The sequence below is a fragment of the Anser anser genome (assembly GCF_964211835.1).
Source record: "Anser anser genome assembly, chromosome: 4".
NCBI lineage: Eukaryota > Metazoa > Chordata > Aves > Anseriformes > Anatidae > Anser > Anser anser.
In genome coordinates, this window is record NC_139724.1 from 60,781,095 (window position 1) to 60,800,946 (window position 19,852).

The 19,852-nt window shown below is 39.2% G+C and overlaps 1 protein-coding gene across 2 annotated transcripts in view; it reads left to right on the top strand.

The window, feature by feature from the left end:
* The first annotated feature begins 7,283 nt into the window (after window positions 1-7,283).
* KCNIP4 (potassium voltage-gated channel interacting protein 4) overlaps window positions 7,284-19,852 on the top strand; it is a 437,397-nt gene continuing 424,828 nt past the window's right edge. The window contains exon 1 of one of the 2 annotated variants that reach the window (XM_083835176.1): window positions 7,284-8,900. In XM_083835176.1, coding sequence (XP_083691302.1) covers window positions 8,840-8,900 — 61 coding nt within the window. In that variant the 5' untranslated portion in view covers window positions 7,284-8,839. The remainder of the gene's footprint in view (window positions 8,901-19,852) is intronic. The other variant, XM_083835172.1, reaches the window with a different exon arrangement.

A 19,852-nucleotide genomic window follows, 5' to 3' on the forward strand; every position in this document is an offset into this window, starting at 1 on the left:
AACTGCGGCACAAATGCAATTTGGCTGAATATCAAGATGGCATTGGGTCAGCTAGCTGGTGAAAAAACTGGAGAGTAAGGCAGATACATTCCGGCGTTTTTCATTTAGGATGTATATCTGCCCTTAGGTCATTGGCTGGAAGGTTGACCTTGGCAGTTTCTTGATCATTAAGTTGCAAGTGCACCTTTTGTCATATGCTTAGAGACTAAAATTATTTCATTCTGATGTAGAACTTTCATTGACCATAAGATGAGCTATGGGTGGACTAAATTCTAAAATCCCTCCAGGTTGTTAGTGACCAAAGCTTGTTATTTTGGAGGACTGCTTCTTCAAACATTTTTTTTTTTCCATATGCATATTATGCATATGTTTCTTCTATGAAAGACAGTATTTGTTTTCAAACTTCTCATAATAGCCAAAGGTGTAATGCCATTTTTAATCATGAAAGCCTGATCTCACTAAATCCCTTCAGTATTTATATCTGTGATCACTGAAAAATCTGAACCTACCTGGGCTGCAACTGGTGAAAAGTAAGAGACTGATAGGTTGGCATTTATGTGGAAGGAAAGCTGATGTGATTCATTTTTTTGCCTTAATCAGGTATTTCAGCTTTCAGGACAGACTGTGAGACTACCTTCAAGCAATGTAAGAAGATGGGCATAGGCAAGATATTTGTACTGTGATTACTCAAGCAATTCTACCTGAATTTCATTACAGCTATATCCTTTCTATCATTTCATAAGTACTATGACTTCTTGCTTGTTTGCTGAGCTGCCAAATCCTTATCAACGTGGTTGCTCTTTCACTGAAAGAATTAAAAATATTAATTCATTTTAGTCAACAAATGGCATCGTATTAGACTTAATACACTTGTCTAAAGTGAAACGTCTTTTCTTATGGCCAAGTAGTGTGAGGTTTTGGCCTGAGAGATGGTAAGACTGTCATTTAGATGTAACAAGTTGATATATGGGAAACCTGAAGTAAGAATAAAAATTAGTTGATGATGCAGAAAATTTGAAACAGAATTGAAGCAAGAGAACTGGTCTTCAAGGACTTCAGAGAAGAGATTTCCATGACAACAGAATACTTAGGTATGCAAATTAAGAAACAAAACATCTTTAAAAAAAATCAGGAAATACACCTCTATTTTTATAGAATAAAATCCAAACAATCTAGGAGCACCTGGATTGTTTTCTCTTTTTCTGTAGGAGAAGTGGGGATGGTGAGCTGACAAGATAGGGCCACTGCTGGCTAAATTCCCTTCTCGCTTCAATCAGTACTATTCTTTTAACTGTAGGACCATAGAGGTGTATATAGACAGAAATGCGTCAAGGTCTGTCATAATGCTGGGCTGTGACACAATCAAAAGCTCTAGATTTTCTTCAGCAGGTCATCTCCATGGCAGCTAAAACAAGCTCTTTAATGACGGAAATTCCACCAACCTCTTCAGAAAATTGATCTAATATTTGGCTTAATCTTAGAACTTAGAAAATTTCCCCTAAATTTTAACTACTTTTTTTGCTGCAAACTAAGTCCCTTTCTCCTATGACTCTCTGCCGCTGACCACAGAGAACAATTGATTGCTGTCTTCCTTGTCATAGCCATTTAAATATGAAAGCCTGTTATGTTATCGTGTCCTACAAGTTTTCAGAATATTACATAAAGGAATTAATGTTTATTATAGAGGCTCTTGGTATTATAGATTGTTATGCAATCTCTGCAATAAGTATTGTAGCCCTTCTCCCATGCTGTATTATGAATTTGGCATTATGTTCAAGAGCTTTTCTTGCTAAGGAAAGGAAAACATGTATGATTTATGATCATACAGCTCTCTGTTTCATAGATATCATATCATATAATTCACAGACTTATCAAGCTCTGCCTTGAAACATTTATTTTGCTTTTCCTCCTATTCATTCGGAAGGTTGTTCCAGTTTGTGAATGCTTTAATGCTTAGCAACTTCTGTTTCATACACAACTTAAATGTATAGATACTAAATTGTACTATTTGTTCTGGTGTCAACAATGACCTTTAGCTGAAATAGTTTTGTGGTGTTTTTTTTTTTCTTCACTCACTGTTTTTTACCTGCCTGATGTATCTATACAACAACTATATCCCCTCTTGGACTTCCCAGGAGGAACTATTCTAAGAATCAAAATGCTTTAAAACTGTCTGAAATTTGCTAAGTTTGTATTGCTAATGATTGTTTGATATTCCTTAAAATGGCTTTTGAATTAGCTAGGACTCCATATACTTTTGTTCTTAAAACCCTGTAGTCTGGCAACTCTGTGGATCTGGATTTAAAAATGGAAAATATGAAGCACTGCATTCAGTTACATCCTGTAGCTGGCTGTACAGAACACTACTGCTCTCTGATCTCCACTAGCTGAACATAAAAGCCATTATCCTTTCAGCTGTTACTCGTTTTTTTGGTAAGAAATGATGTGTGAGGTAAATAGGAAAGGGAAAGGAAATGGAGGGAAGGGAGAGGGAGGAATAGAGTGGGAGAAGGGTTTACTGGAATAGAGTGCAGAATTACCTGCTGAGAATGAAGTACAAAGAGCAATGTGAAGCCAACGTACTGCTGAATGTAAAACTGCCAGAAAAAGTGTTGAGAAATCATGCTGCCATAAACTGGCTCAGTCTGGGCGCTGTCCTACGCCAGGTCAGCTCTGGGGTTTTTATTGCTGTTTTTTGTTTAGGCATTTCTTTTTTCTGTCTCTTCTGAGCATAGTGCAGATTACTATTAGCAGGTATTTCACATGAGATCTTAAAACCCATGGTCTATTTTTTATAAAAAAGTATAGAATCTACCCCCCCACCTGCCACCCCCAAGAACATAGGTTTGCTACAGTATAATTAGCCAATATTTTTCTTCAACCTACACCTGTCTAATGCACTGTTTTTCAGCTGCCTGTCCTCTGAAGTTGGCTACATTTCAGCAGCAGGTGAAGCTGCTCCCAGTATGCTTTTATTTATAAAATGTTTTGTAATCTGCCAGGCTAAGAATGAGGTGCTTAAAAACCGCAGTGCTGTTATTTTACATGAACTTTATGTAAATATGAAACATTATATTGACTCAGGTTTACTAATGAAATAACTTCAGTGGCAGTCTAATAATGACAACAAACAATTCAATAGCAATTTAGATTAAGTGATACAGATTATGCCAAGGAAGTCTATGAGCAGCACATCAAAGTCGTGTAGAATATTACATTGGTTCTTAAAAATATAACCTTGCATTAGTTTGTAATGACTCTCTTCTAAAATATCTGCAGTGTGGCCATTACAAACTATGAATCACAGTTAAAACATAGATATAAAAACAGAAGACTCTCACAAATCAAAGGTAAAGTACCTAAATGCCACCACTGAGCAGCTCCAGTCACCTGCAGCATACTGCAGTGAAGCCAACAAACAGATACAACAGCAGAAAAAATGCCACAGCTTAGCATTCCAGAGTGCTTATTTTCCATTGACAATGACTGAAGGGTGGGCCCCAACTTCCCTGAGTTTTGTTTTAAAAGCCCCAGCAAAGAAGTCAAAGCACATCTTGGCAGATTTACACCCGGAGACAAAGTTTAAATTGGAGGGCTGTTAATTGTTTTCTATTTTCTTTTTGGTTACCACATACTAATTCTGACTTGTTTATTCATTTCTGGTAAATTGAATTGCTTCTGACCCCTAGAGAACTTACTACAAAATGCAAATACAAAAAAATAAATTGAGTTTCAAGGAAAGTAGGTTCTCACCCTTTCCTCTCACCTTTTCAGTAACAAGGTAGAATAATAATAACGGCTAATTTTTGTCAAGTTCCAGGACAGGACTTCATTGTTTCTCAATGTTTCCTGTGAAAGAGTAGGGATACACATTGCACTTCTTCTGAAGTGTCATGGTTGAGGTTTAATAAGCACAAAAATCGAAATATGCAAGATTACTCTTTCTGAAAGCACCAGTGCTTCCTGAAACAGTGGATGCTAACAGGAAATCTTAAATATAGATGCTTCCCTGTTTCAGGGACAAGTAACTTAGTAGTAGTGATACCTTTCCTACTCCTACAATCTCATTTTGCACTTCGGACTCTCCTATATCCCCCCTTTGCTGGGTTGGCCCCAGCTGGCAGCCAAGCCCCCACACACCTGTTTGCTCACCCCTCTTCCCTACCTCCGCAGGGGAGAAAATGGCAAGAACAAGAGGGTGAAAACTTGTGGGTTGAAGTAAAGACAGGAAAATCATTCAGCAGTTACTGTTATGGGCAAAACAGACTTGGGGAGATACCTTAATTTATTGACAATCAACAAAAATATTTAATTACTTGATTTGGGTATTCAGAAACAAACAAAAAAAAGACAAATGTTTAAATAGTAGAGGAAAAACACATTTCATCTCCCTTTTCTAGAGTCAAATTCACCCCAGACACTTCTTTCCCCTTGATTTTACTGCAGGTTACATTCCACTGAATGGATGATGGGCAGGGCAGGAGGCTGGGGTCTGTGCATAGTAGTTTCTCTCTGCTGCTCCTTGTTTCTCACGTTTTTTCTATAGTTTCTTCATTGTTATGGATTTCCTCTACTCTGGCATGGACTTTCTCCTTGGGCTGCAGTACTTCAGGGGGGTACTTGCTCTAGTGTGTGTCCTCCATGAGCCTCTGTCCCTTGAGTGGTATAGCAGACACTGGCTGCCCCTGAACTTTCCCTGAGACCAGCCCTGGAAACCCCCCACTACCAAAACCATGCCAGCAACACACACCCTAAGTCAGGGTGCCAGATGACTCTCAAAGGTGTAGGCAACATCTCACTTAGAGTATTTATATCATAGACACTTGTAATATTTGAGTATGGCCAAATTATAGTTAGCATTTTCTGATTTAGAGGACACACAAAGGTTTTTTTTTTTTTTTTTTTCCTAGAATGCATCCTTACGGAGTATAAGTTAAAGATAAATACAATACACTTCTCGTAGCAAAAATACTCTTAGAAATCTGTTGTAGCATAAAGAGCAGTCTTTCTTTCTCATGCCTGAATAAAAACTAGCAAAATGGAATTTTATTACTTTTTGGAGGAGGAAGAGAATTTATCCTAGAAGTAAGTGGCAAACTAATTTAGTTGTTTTTATTTATTTATTTTTGTATTTTTAATCTTTTTGAAAAACATCATAAGTGACGTGCACTATAAGCTGAATGACAAATTTACAACTTCTGGGAGTCAAGAAAGGGCCCCACCTGGAGGGCCATTCTCCAGCAGAGGAAGCACTACAGAAATAAATGGCTTCTCAGGAGGCCATCAGCACGTGGATACACTGAATCATTTGGGGTTATATTGGTTCTATTCAACTGCTTAATTATAAATTATTCAGATCCTTTGTGCAAATACAATTTGGGTTGCTGAACTAACTGTGTTAGCCCTTTGCAGATGTCCCAAGACCAGTGGGGAAGTAGAAGAGGCTGAAAGGACTGAATCTTTGGATATTCCTATATGCTTTCTGAGCCTAAGCCTTTTCTCATCTACACAAATAAGTAGGAAAAAATCAGGTCCTGTCTAAGAGGAACGTATTACCACCGGAAATCATGATGAATAATCTTGATTCATCTAAGATGATTTGATTAATTTTCTCTGTTGGATGAAAATGACTCCTTGATCCCTAGTCTAGCTTCATGATTTAATAATTAATTCTACGTATTATATATTTTAAACAGCTGTGGAAATCTGAGCTTGATTTGGACATAGGAATCATAGTCTTGTTAAGTCTTTCCAATTAGTTTACATTTGAGGCTAACAAAAATATGCTGATTCAGCTTCTAATTGAAGAAATCAAGTGGAAACTGCATCAATGATTTCAAAAAGAAGAAATTAAAATTTTATCATAGGTGACTGGAAGAAATCTTAATATATACGTGTACCCTTGAATATATGAGCAAAGTGTTACTAGCATTTAGCTCTGAAATAAGTATTTGAAATAAATCAGGAAGGAAGAAATTACACATTTTGAAAAACAGAAACTAGAACTAGAATGAAACTCTATATTCATAGAAATGTAATTATACGTTGAAATGTAATTATATAGAAAGGATGAAATCACAGTTGATGTCAATTTTTACTGAATGTTATATAGAGCAGATACGTGGTCTTGACATGCTAATTGGAGAAAACTGAATCAGGTTTGGTAAATGACAAAGAATTTTCCCTTTAAAGCAAATTCAGAAAAAACAAAAACAAACACATTGAGGTATATTTTCTTTTACATATAGCATCAAAATTACACATATTTAATCTTTATATTCAGGAATTATTGCCAACCTTTGTCATAATCCAGATTTAGTTAAAATTAAACCAGATGCTCAGTGGTTGAAAATCTGCATGGTTCTATTACTGTTATAGCTTATGAAGTCAGAAAATTATATTCATTTATATTAACTGAGGTTTTGCCCTGTTATTTTTAACTAGGCTTTCATTTTTAGTACTGTACCCCTAATTTGTAAGTAAGTGGTAAATATGCTGATGTTTGGATTTCAATGGCGGTAGTGGTGAAACAAGAAAACTGGTATTTAGAAGGTGAAAGAAAATTAAACAGCCAAGAACTGGAAAAGTTCAAATGGAAGCTTGGGAAAATCTATGGCTTTTTCCAACAAAAATCTTTATGTCCTGAGAGAACAAAAAGGAAAAAAATAGGCAAAGGCATTTGATCAAATTATTTTAAGCAAGGTTTATCAAGAAGAACAGGAGATGAAGAGCAGGTGGGTGGAAACAGAGAGCAAGTAGAAAAATAAAGGAGATGAGCTTGGGAGAAGCATGTAGATTGATAGAGACTGTTGAGTTTATTTGGGTCACTTTCTTTTTTCTTTGCCTCAGACACAATTGATCATAAAGGTTACACACACTGCCTTCTCTGTACAAACTTGGTAGTCACTGTAGTGCTCACATTGCGTGCTGTGCTACATACCCGTAATTCTTTCTAAGACACAAGACAAATATCTATCTTACCTGGCAACTGCAAAGGTGTTTTTGATGTATTACTACCATTCTTTCCCTAGCTCACTCTGTTATGACCAGCTGCTACTGTATATTTAGATTGTTTTCATAACTCACAGAGTTTTGATACAATGTTGGGGTACGCCATAGTGAGCAGAAGGAGGTGACAGCCATAAATCAGAATTGCTTCACTCTGAAAACTATGTATGTGTGACACCAAGGGCTCTTGCAAAGTTGTGATGCATTAGAGTTATCGGTAGGTTACCTTCTCAATAGTAAGCCAGCTCAACTCTTGATAATGAAACCAAATCCTGGTCTCTCTTCTCACTCCTTTGAATTTCTCTCATGAAGGGGAGCCATATTTTGGCTACCCGAGGATTCTCCTTATAGAATGAAAATCTTTTGATGGTGTTTAGCAAATACAGTACTCTGAATCCTGACTCTTCACAGTCTTTCCTAAACCTGCAGCAATGCATGTGTTTTTATCAGAAAAGATCACTTGGCAGAAGCTACTCAACATTGAGTTGTTCTTGGCTAATGTTATATATAGCTCTCTGTCTGCCCAGTCATTTCACCATTTTGGAGTGAAAACAGGCGTAAGTTTGTCCCATGGAATAGAAGAAGGTAGGAGTCTTTTCATAAATCATTTCTTGGCAGTATGGTGTAGCAAATACACCTTTATCCTTCAGCTGATAAGAATCTGATTAGTACCGGGTTCAAGAAATGATATGAAATCAGACACCAAAATAATATTTAAGGTTTTAGGTAGCAAGTCTGTAAACTTTATTTGCCTTGAAAAAATCACTATGATGGTTGGGGAATGTACACACCGAACAAAAGAATAGCTGGGATTTCCAAAACAAGACATTATTCATGTAAGAATAAAAGAAATAGTAAAGAAGATTAAAATGTTAACCATATAGAAATGAACTGGAAGAGCTGCCATAGTTGAAGCATTTTCTAATGATTTCTTCTGTCATGGAAGGCCGTTATAAATTAGAGGTGCTATGAAGGTCTATTAAATGCCATTTCTGTTTTTCTTTAAGCATAATGGCCACATCTTTCCAGGTATCACTGGGCAGGACCTCCTCAGTTTCAGTGGAATTGCCTGAATTTCTCCCAGAGCTGTTCAAAGTGCCAAACAAGCCATTTCTGTCAGGTGTTATTTCTATGCTCCATACGCTGCCTCCTACGTTTCACATCCTATGGCACAACCGATCGTAATTTGGCCAAATACAGCATTTAGTAAACAAGGAAAGGGTTTGACACGATACAGGCTTGCTCTTTCAGATCTGAGCTGGTGGCCCCCCAGGAGCTCTTCCGACAAGCACCCGTGGGCAGCAGCAGCGCTGTGAGCCCCCCAGCCCCTGCTAACCCCTCAGAGGTAGGTGCTCGTGGAGCACAAGTCAGAGGAGCTCCATTATTTGAGGGCTCGGTGCCGCCAGCGCCCGGGCTCCGAGGCGGGGCGGGACAGGGGCTCCAAGAACCACCTGTGTGAAGCCGTAGGGCGGCGGGCACGGCCCGGCCCTCTCGGGCTCTCCCTCGGGGCTTTCCCCGCTGCCAGGCCCGCCCTGCTCGGGCTGCGGGCGCCGCCTCCCACCCCGCGGAGCCCCGGCAGGGCAGGGAGCCACTCTCGGGCTCCCCTGCCCGGCGGGGACCGCACCGGGACAGGTCCCCCACGGCGTCGTCCCACAGCCCCGCGCCGCGGCCCGCCCCGTGCCGCGCCGCCACGGGTGGCGGGGGAGGCGCCGCCGCCGAGGCGGGGCCCCGCTCCCGATCCTGATCCCGATCCCGCTCCGGCTCCGCTCCGCCGCCCCCTGGCCCCGCTCCGCCCCGCTCCGGCTCCCGCGGCCCCGCCGCGGCTCCCAGCATGAACGTGAGGAGGGTGGAGAGCATCTCGGCGCAGCTGGAGGAGGCCAGCTCCACAGGCGGTAGGACGGGAGCAGCGTGGGGGCGCGGGGATTTTGTTTTATTTTTCTCCCCCCTTTATTTTTTTCCCTCGTAGTTATTTTGGGGTTTCTCCCCCCCCCCCACACACCTTTTCAGCTGCAAGTCTTGCAACTTGGCGTGGGGCTGGGGGGGGGAGCTGCCTGCTTGCATGGGGGAAATGCATCTGTGGTGTCTTGCAAAAATGTGCGTGTGCCTTATGGGGACGGTAAGCAAACGCTTAGTGTCTGGGATGTGGGGCTGGGAAACCGTCAGCGCTTCGCAAAGCCCGCCGTAAGGTGCCTGCTGTGACCCAACTGGTACTTTTGCCTTCGCTGAAATGATCTGGTGCTGGGTACGAACCTCTCGTCCTCTCTGGTGCTAACTCCCAGGAGGTAATTTTGGTCAGTCCCACTCACGCCTCCCTGCTTTGGTCTCCTTTGCACCTTCCTTGCGTAACTACCTGATGGAGACCAGCTTGTTCTAAGCCAAAGGATACCTGCTGCCTCTCTCTTCTCTGTACTGCAATTTGCAGTATGCACGCACCTGAGGGAGGTTACAAAATAACTTGTGCCTTAGGGAGGAGAACAGCGTGCTTTGTGGTCCATCGCTGCCAGGGTGCTGGAGTTTTCTCCCAGCATGTGTAGGAAACAGGTTTATTTAGAAATGAAGCTGTGTGGGTGCGATGTGTGTAACATGCTGTTGCTGAGGAAGGTGCTCTGTTGAAGGTAAGGTGGTGCAGAGGAAGGCTGGAGAGTTAGCTGAAAAACTTTGCAAAATAGGCAGTCAAAAATAGAGGAAAGTTGCTCTCTAAAAAGAAAAGATGGAAAGCTGTTTCATATTTGCTTCTGTGTTGCTAGATTTCTCATAAACTGTGCAATGCCAGTGTAGAGTAACAATCTTGTCATGAAGTTGTTTGAAAGGTGCAGTGGAGTCCCACTCTTCACTGTTTTCTGATGTTTCAAAGTAGTCTTTCTGCTTGCCAGAGGAGGCTCACAGCCACATGCCCTCTGTTGGTTTGCACTCGGTTTTCTCTCTCCTTAGTCTCCCAGCTTTTCGCATTTGATAGGGCTTGGAGCCCTTCAAACAGGATACTAGATCACTTCCCTTAGGGATAAGAAACTTTTGCAATTGTGTATGCAGTTCGTTTTAGGTTATCAGCTCAATTGTTAGACTGGCTTTGCATTTCTTTAAAGCTTCAGAAAAATATACATTGTGGTTATCCAGCAAGGGGCTCAGCCACCAAAGTCATGTTGTGATACTTCTCGCTGCTTTTCAGATCTCAGCCCCAAAGTTATAATTCAGATGTGTCCCTCCACATACCACTGTCAGCCTTACAGGTCTCTTCTGTTAAATATCAGAAAGTCAGTCTGTTTTCCCTTAACACATACACCATCACTGGCAAACACCAGACAGACTCTTAGCTACACCTGTACAACCACCCAGCAGGACTGTTCAGGGAAAACACAGCTTGGGTCGTAATTCAGATGCAGTGGATTTGTACAGCTGCTATTGAGGCATAGTTTGGTTTATGGGCTGTTACTGTAGGTGTTGAAGAATAAAGAAAGTTTGCAACGTAATGTTTCATCTTACAGGTATGGTTAGCAGTAACGGGAAAGCGTCTGTGTGTAAACTAGGGAAATATTATCTGAATCCATGCCATACAAATAATGTGATATATCAAGGTGATGTTTTTACAGAAAATACTTTCTGTTGAGCTGTATATTATGCATGTGTTTCATTCTGGTTCTCTTGATATGTCTTGTCATTTTTAGAAATGAAGGAAGGATTTAACTCATATTAAGCTTGTAATGGTCAGAGCTAAGATACACTTTTGCACTGTTTTAAAGTAAGAAAACAAAATCTAACTGAAACATGAGTTGATGTAGGAAGAGCATCTCTCAGAAATAAGTTATCTTTATTTTTTCCACTTCTGGCATAATAAAAATGACAGAGCTAAAAGGAGATAGCACCTTTTCTTAGAGTGACATACCTGAGATCACCACTCAACTTATATCCCATCACTAGCTTGATTTTTGTTAAAGTCAGTGTCTAGCTTCACTGCTCTGGGCTTCCTCCTTATATGACGGAGTGCACACATGTTCATAGTCTCAAAATTTTGTTCCTTTTTGATCTGAACTTCTCTTTCCACCTTTCTCTTCTCTAGTTGTCTCCCAGGGCCATCAGCATTTTGGAATGCATTTGTTGGTTATTTAATAAGGAAGCATTCAGTAGATTTATTATCACTATTTCTCTTCAAATACAAACAATATTTAAAATGTTACTTATTTTTTAAATGGTGATGTCTGCAGTAGAATTATTGTAGGGGTTTAAAGGTAGTACGTGAAGCTCAGTAAATGAAACCAACAGAAAGAAGTGCAATTGTTCTTCCATTTCATTTTTTTTGAAATAAAGCCCAAGCAATACACAAGCAGCTTAAGTTATGAAAATTATTAGCAACAAAGGAACCACTTTGTACCTTTAAATGAGTAATGATGCCCTTTGGCCACTCTTCCCCTTACATTTACTGTATTGCAACTTGGAGGACATCTTTTACATTCAAGCTAGCGTCGGCTGCAGCACCACTGGGAGTTGTTGAGTAGCAAAATGCTTCCTCTCTGAAATACTCAGCCATTGTAAAGATGAACTGTTTCATCCCTCTGCCACATGAAACAGTCTTTATCAATGTCTTGTCTGTGGGGAAGTTGTGTTTGTACTAGTGATAGCCAAAACTCGTCTGCTACTGGGTAAAGGCAATGGTCTTGGCAAAACCAGAAGAGCAGAGGGAGATTATTAGAACAAGTTCACGCGGCTACCTGCATGAGTAAGTTTAACCAAAAGGTGTTCTGTGGGTTGAATGTCTAGGACAAATTTAAGGTGGGGGGTAAACTAATATGAATGAGGCACTTTGTATGCACTGCTTGCTTTACTTTACAGTATCATAAATTCAAAATGGGAATTGTGCTGACCAGTATGCCCTTCCTTGTTCAAACAATAGAAATCCTGACAAAAGCTGTGAAGTAAATTTATGACAAGTTTTGAAGCTTTCTCTGTGGCTAGACAGGGCAATGTCAAATTCTGCATGTCAGAAAAGAGGCTGTCATTTCTACAGTATGTGCAGAAGACAGAACAACTAGTACTATTGAAAGGTGTTTATCCAACTTGAAGTTTTCTTAGTTTGGTATTCTCTGCCATACCTCTGAGAGATCCTTGTGCAATAGCGTTCACTTTTGATTTTAATGAATGGTTTGCTCTTGTTGCTTGAGGCATTCTTAGAAGACAAAGGAAGCAGTGACAGAAGGACAAGAAACTACACAAGGGAAAAGTTAAATATAACAATTTAGGAAAAGCGATGGCAAGAAAAATGACGAAAGTAAGGAAAAAATGCACTGGAAGACAATGACAAGAAAAAAGGTGGGAGGGAGGGAATAAAAAGCAGTTTTTTATACTACTTAAGGTACAACTGATATTAAAGAAAAGCGTACCCTACTGAGTGATACGGGAATAATGAGGTATATACTGGACCAAGTCCTTCACAGCCAAGTTGGGATTCACCTGACACGATGAAAAGCAGGTGGTGACTTTCCAGGCAACTTCCACCAATAAATACATCAGAGCTTTGGGTTGTCTAGGAGCTCCATCCATATGGCGTGCTGTCAGTCAGGAGTCAGTGTCACTTTGGCCACTAATGATCTGTTGGCCCTTAACACTCTTTGTGTCATCATAGATACGATAGATCTTCTGGCTGTTTTACCTTGTGCACTTGTATCCAGTGGATCTTGTCTGTGCCTGAGCCCTCTGTAACACAGATATGTTCTCTTTGTAGGAGCCACAGTCAGAAACGCTGCTTCCAAATTCCATGTGGTTCTGTGAAATTGGCAAATATGCAAGGGAAGGAATAAATTAAATGGACTCCTGATCTAATACAGGAGGTATCTTTACAAATAAAGTATAAAAACATGTATATGAAGTATAAAAACATATTCTGTTCCTGCACGACGGAGGAAATAACTGAAGTTTTGAGAGACCTAAATGCAGTGTAAGCCTCTGTATAAAATTTGGTCTTTGCCTCTATCACCAGTTCCTGCATTCAGTGAGCACATGAAGCAGTGATTATATGCAAAATTCTTGTATTGAGAGCCATATTTGATATGAATGCCGAAAATGCTTTGGCCTCCCACCAGTATCAATTTTATAGACTTTGCAGAAAATATACTTTTCATTATTCTGTGTTTCAAAGTTACTAACCACGACAGGAGAGTTGATGCAAATAACCAAATGTCTGGACAAGTTTCAGGTGTATAGAGTTTAGAGAACTGATTCCAGGTGTTTTTAGACTTTATGAAATATATAGAGGCAGATGCAGGGTCTAGCAGTTAATGTAGCTGTAAGAGAAGTAGATGGCTTGTGTCATGGAAAGCTTTTACAGTGTATCAGATATGCACTTAGGACTCATGCTTTGGGTTGGAGCTGAATATTTGATCTCCGCACTGTTCAGCTGTAATCTATCCCATCTCAGCCATCCTGTTTGCCATTGTGATTTATTCAGAATCTTTGGCACTTGAAAAAGAAAGTATCTAAAAATACCACAATGCCTGATTGCTTCGCTGTTTCATAGATATCTGCATTCTTGCCAGCATGCCCTACTATCCTTCTCCCCCAAATTCTGCTTGTCCTCTCTTGCAAGTGTACAGAGCACTGAAATAGACTGTATGGGAAACCTTGCTTGCCAAATGAATGCTGGTCATTTATTGTCTGCTATTAGCAGAGGCCATTGCTCCTATTTGAGATGAGAGAGAAAATATTGGCACGAGGTTGTGCACTGGGCCAGGAGCCAAATCTTTTTTTTTTTTTTCCCAGTAGTTGTAGTCAATACAGTCTGAATCAAGTGGTGTGTGCTAATAAATAACAGAATCCTTTAATTAATAGTTTTGGGCCTATTCTGGGGAGTAAGGGTCACAGATATAAAGACCTTCTTTCTTGTGAGTGTGTCATGGCAGCATAGCTGGAGATAGTAATGGTGAGGTTAATGGGCTTGTTTGGACGTTATATCTCTATAATGTTTGGCTTGATCTATAATGTGTGGTTGTGTCAAAAGTGAAGGGACAAAAGGCTGACATAGGTGTTAAAATTTTGATAGTTGTTGTCTCTTCAGAATCCTGTTTTCCCTGATCTTTGCTTGCTATTGCTTGGCTGGGTAGGCAGCATTTGGCCCAGGTTTCTCACTGGTTACACCAGGTACGATGTGGAAGAGAAGTGAAAACATATATATATATATATATATTTGTCTGTAGAACTGTGGAAGGCAGGGAGTCAAATTATTTTGTGATGTTCTTAATTATTATTTTGTAATTGTATTGCAGGAGACTTGTGTCATGGGCTCATATAGATGAGGACTCCCCATTCTCACTCTCTCCAGAGGAGATGAGTTCGGCGTTACCGCCTTCATGCATGCAGCAGCAGAGGAGGTTAGGCTCCAGCCTTGCTGCTATGAATCTGAAAGGTCCATAGAAAACTATACATTGGCAGCAGTTTAAAATATGTGGTTGGGTTGAAAAATATATCGAATCCATTCACCTCTAAGAATAAACCCAAACACAGAATAAAAGCTGTATATCTGAACACATACTGTGTTTTATTTCTGGCAGACTAGCAGAGACTTAATATGGTATTAAAAGGAGCTAGCTTTCTGTCAGAGGTCTGAAATAAATATAGCGTTACTTTTCTTTTGTAGTCTTTTTCACCTATAAAACAACTTAAAAACATACAACAGGGAATCACAACTATAAACTGTACCTCTAAAGAAATTTATGCTGCAGTGACACAGACAGTGGAATGAAAGTCGTAGATGCTTGTGTGTCCGCTGGAGAAATGAACTACAGGTGCAGGGCACGATAATAGGGAATTTTTAACTATAAATGTCTTGACCCGTTAAGAACAATGCTTCACGCTTCGATGTTTGGATTTTATTACAGGAAAAAATATTTCTATTTGTAGGCCAGATATTTTCACCAAAGAAAATGTAAACCCAGAAGCTTCCCTGAGCACCATGAAGTATCTAGCACTCTACAGCATGCTACATCAGTATGCCACAAAATGACTAAGTGGTGACAGCATAGAAATGGTTAGACAAAATTAAAGGCTCTAAACGTCCTAAGACATAGACTGCAAGGTGGTTGCTTTATTTCATCCTGTCAGTAGGAAAGTGTTTGCTATTTTAATGGTAGGAAAAAAGGGCCATTTTACTGATACATTGTCTTGTTCTTTCAATTTTCAGTTGTCTTTCCAGCAGAGATTTTTTTATGAATGATACTTTAGTCATGAGGTCTTAGTGCAACAAATCTTTTTCTTATTTTTGAATTAGTTTGCTTTTGCTTATAATCCAGAAGAAACATTTAGGATTTATTAGAATTTTAAACAATAGCCATAAAACATTATGATGGCTCTGATTTGTCACAGTGTGGTGTGCTGTTCTCGTTGTTGTTCTTTTAAAGTCATTTATTCTTGCCCAAAGTGAGAACAACCAGAAGAGCATGTCAGCACAGTAACTCATTTGTGTCTCCTTACTATACCTATATATATCCTTTGATACCTGTGGGAATAATTGCAGTGAATAAGGATTTGAGCCCTAATATTTGTGCAAATCAGGAGAACACTAAACCTGGAACTGAAACACAGATCAAGATTACATGACTGCACGTAAAGGAAGGAAACAGCTGTGCTGGAAATACTTAATGGTAATTAAAAGCTTTATAGCTCTAGTATATCCTGAAATAAAGTCAAACGACCAAAACCTCTTATTGAATCACTTGTCTACATGCCTAACAGTAAACTGAACAGCATGTCTAAGCACCCCTTCATTAGCTCTCTAGTCTCTTAATGATACAATATCTGGGGGGCTTCCCTAATTTGTACTACCTGGCTCGTGCTGCCAAAGGTGCATTTGCTGTCTGGGCATCGCAATATGTTGCATTCCGGCTATTTTTCCCTGCTGTATAAAAGGACTACAGCAGGAAACATTGAAGCTAGTGATGCTCATGCTGTGCTAGTTGAGGACACCTTGGGTCAGATCCCTAACTTGTTTCTTGCAAGAAATTTGACTTTCTGTACGCTCTCACAGAAATGGTTCTGGTAATCTGTACCAATTGATTTCCAAATCCTTGAATGGTTTTATTAAATAGAGCAGAAGCAATATGATTCAGATGAAATCACTGAGTCACTGCAGACATGGATGCTGCAATATTGACAAATATCCATCTGTATATAGAAATATATATATTTTTAATTTTGTTGTTTGTGCACCAAAACATAGTCTTTAATTATTTAAAAAAGTAATTTAAATAGTTGCAGTATAACATTATGTCCTGTTCTTTACTTGTATTGCCTGTATAGTTTTTGCTTTGAGTTTTAATTCAAGGTAATGCTTTTTAACAAAGAAATTATAGTGTATCCTAACTCACAAGCACAGAGGAATTCGGTTTGGTTTAATCACTATTGAACAACCTGAGGAAAATTTTATAAAATTTAAGTAATTCTGAGTTTTAAAATTAAATATAGTTATTTGACTTTCTTAGAATTTTTGACAATATTACAACTTATGTTATAATAAAAACATATTGAAAGGCAACATTTTGCTAAACATAATACAACAACAAGAACTGCACTAAATGGACAATGTCCTAAATGCGTGCAGTAAGTTAGAATGGAGGGAAAATACAGGGTTGGTTTTTTTTTTTTTGAATGTGATATAATTGCCTCATGCAATTAAAATTATGACCTTCTGAAAGTTGTGCTGTGTATATCTGTCAGATACAAGTGTTGCTGCAACTGAAAAAGAATCTTTTGAATATTATAGTGTGTAGATGAGCCTGTAAACAGGTTAAGTACTGAAATTTAACAAGGTATGATCGCAGTTTCCAAATAACTGAACTAGTTCTTTCGTAGTACTTTGGCGTGAGCACTACTGCTCATGGTCTCAAAGAACATCCTAGAAAGGACTGACTTTTTTTCAAGATGGTTTGTTTCAGAGCACGCCAAGGTGTGTTATACCAAGCCTTCTGGGCTGGAAGCATCGGGATGGGGCGGGGTGAGCCCCTGCACGTAGAGCCTGAGCACCATGGAGGGATGTGCTGTGTGTGTGCTGCACAGGTGAGCACAGGGATAATGACAGGCTGGGCTGTGGGGCTCCAGTCCTGAGCAGGTAAAAGAAAGGAGAGAAAAAAGATCCAGAAATGCCTTCTTATGTGTGTGGCTTTGGTGGTATCTGAGCAAGCTGATTGTGGGATCTGCTGTTTTATTCTCTTTCACTGGAGATAAGCGAACCAGGTTTATCTAAAATACATAGGGGGAAAATCCTTAAAGAATACTCCTTTGAAACAATATAGAAGATGCATATCAAGTAGATCCAGCGATAAAATCATGTTTTGCTTTATTGAATGCTGGTAACAATACGATAGGTGTTTTCTCAGATCTCCATAGGTCTTGAGTTTTAACGGTATGCCCGTCAGATGATCCCCAGATGTCCTTTATCATTCTGACTATTGATGTATATTCCACTGTTCAGTAAGGGAATGGTACCCTACATATCTAATTCTTTATATTCTTTCTATATTTCCTTTTCTCATGTTGATTTGTGGGCATCTGAGGTTGCCAGATTTTGTTCTAAGATGCAGTGTTATAAAAAGTATCACATGTAGTAATGCTGTCTATTGAGGATAAATCTAGACTGTTTCTCTGGAGTATTGTGTGCTGGCAGCATCCACCTGCTGGTAAGTGAAACAAGTATATAATGAAGCTCATTGTTATTTTTGAAAAGATGCTGTAATTGAATACATGCATACACTGGCTCTTAGGTGCACATCCAGGCTATGCTGTCTACCAGCATCTAAGATGCCTAAGGAAGGAAAAGAGGAAAAAAAAATAATAAAGAAACTACTTTCTCTCAGAACTTACAGGTACGATTAAGATACAGAGGTCTTCATGCTACTGGATTAGTAACATACAGTATTTATATACTATGATCTTTGATCTCTGTGTTGATGGTAATGAATGTGGGAGGTTTTTTTTTTTGTTTGTTTGTATGTATGTATGTTTTGTTTTTGTCCTCTGTTGCTTTTTGGAATGTCATATTGTGCAATTGTCTTCCCAGGCTATTGTCCAGAGTTGGGTAAAGGAGTGAACTGTGGCTAGGACCTAAGAACCCACTTCATTGTTTTTCTTCAAATCTATTGCTTTCAGTCCATTTCTGTAGGACTGCACACTTCTTTCCCTATCCGGGCATTGGGGAAAGAGGAGGTCAGATATCGGTAAGGATTTTGTAAACAAGCATGGGTTTTGCCCTTTCTGCTGTCCATTACTTGGTGGTGAATATCCCCTTTGCAGGAGAAGACAGAACCTCCAAGCAGTTCAAGCAATATCTCCCTGTTCTGCCTCTGTTTGGGTGCCACTTAGAAAGGGCACATGAACCCCTCAGCCAAAAGGGCCCTTTCTCTCCTTCCTTGTGTAATCTTATACCTCAGTCTGATGATGTTTAGGCGTTACACGGTTCTTTCAAGTTTGTTTGATTGTCAGTCAAAGGAGAGGAGAATATGCGATGTCTTCGGTGAACTTCTAGGTTTCTATTCAAGTTTTATAAAACTGAATTCCAGTAGTCAGGAGGAAAAATATGATGAGGTTAAGGGGAGGAAGGAACACATGCAATTGAGGGTATATGGTGACGTGGCTCTTTACATGGCACACCTGCTATCAAGCTTTCCCCCTAATACTTTAACTCTTCTTTAAACACATAAGCTAGTGAGACTTAAAATCATACAGATGCATGTTAAAATACCTTGCTTAATTAGCTTGCAAGGTTGTAGAACATTTAGGCATTATGTAGACCTGTAACAATATTTGCCTCCATTGCACTTCATTTTTTTTTGCATTCAGCTAATTTTCTGTTACTAAAATAGAATAAAACAGTTCTATATTTTAGACTTAGAAACAAGAAGCAATCTTTATAAAGTCTTTGAGTCATCACAGACTTCTTAAAAATCAGTGACTTTTTTTCATTCCTGAAGATATGGGTGTTACTCAGATAAAACCTCATGATGTTTAAAAAAATGAATTAAAAATCATAATTTAACTGTATGTTTTACTTTACCGGGTTTCAAAAGCTACTCCATATATTTAGAAATACAAAAGCAAAAACATTTTGACCTGTTCAGAATGGAAAGTAAAGCTATCTGAAAGGTGTCAGTATATTTCTAACATCTTATTAAGGAGTGTTTTATCAACAACACTTTAAATTACTACTAGACTGACAACCTGTTAAGACATTTTTAATTAAAGAATTCAGAAGAAGGGAAAACACAAAAAAGCCTTTCAAGAACCCATAACGCTAATGGTGTGTTCTCCAGCATGCTGCCTCACAAAGAATACATGTGGAAACAGCTGTCAGTTAAGAGGCTAATTCCTCACTGAAAACAACAGCAAAAAGTTGATGGCATTATCAAACTGTTATTTGGTGAGTGGCAACTTATAATTCTGCTTGTATAGGTGGTAGATTGTCCATTTCGCAGATGTAGTCTTAGAAGAAATGTGTATTCAATAGTAAGCATACAGTTAATTACATAAACTGATGCCAGCTTCTTGTTTGAACAACACTAAAACAACACTTTGTGTTCCAAGAGAGGGCATATGGATTAACTGCGCCTTGCACTGAGGCAATTAATATGGATCTTCTCAATCCCTCGGTGCCTGTTGCATTGTGATTAGAAGGGCTGATTTTATGACAGTTGCAGTGCAGTGTAGTGATTACAACTGAGAATCATCCTATTGTACTCAAGAAATATGCTTTGTCATAAGCCTTTGAACTTTGTTGATAAATAAAACCTTTTATTCATCAACACTTTATATAAATAAAATGTTTGAACTAGACTTTAGTCCTTCAGATTCTGAAATGTGTTACAGAGAAGGA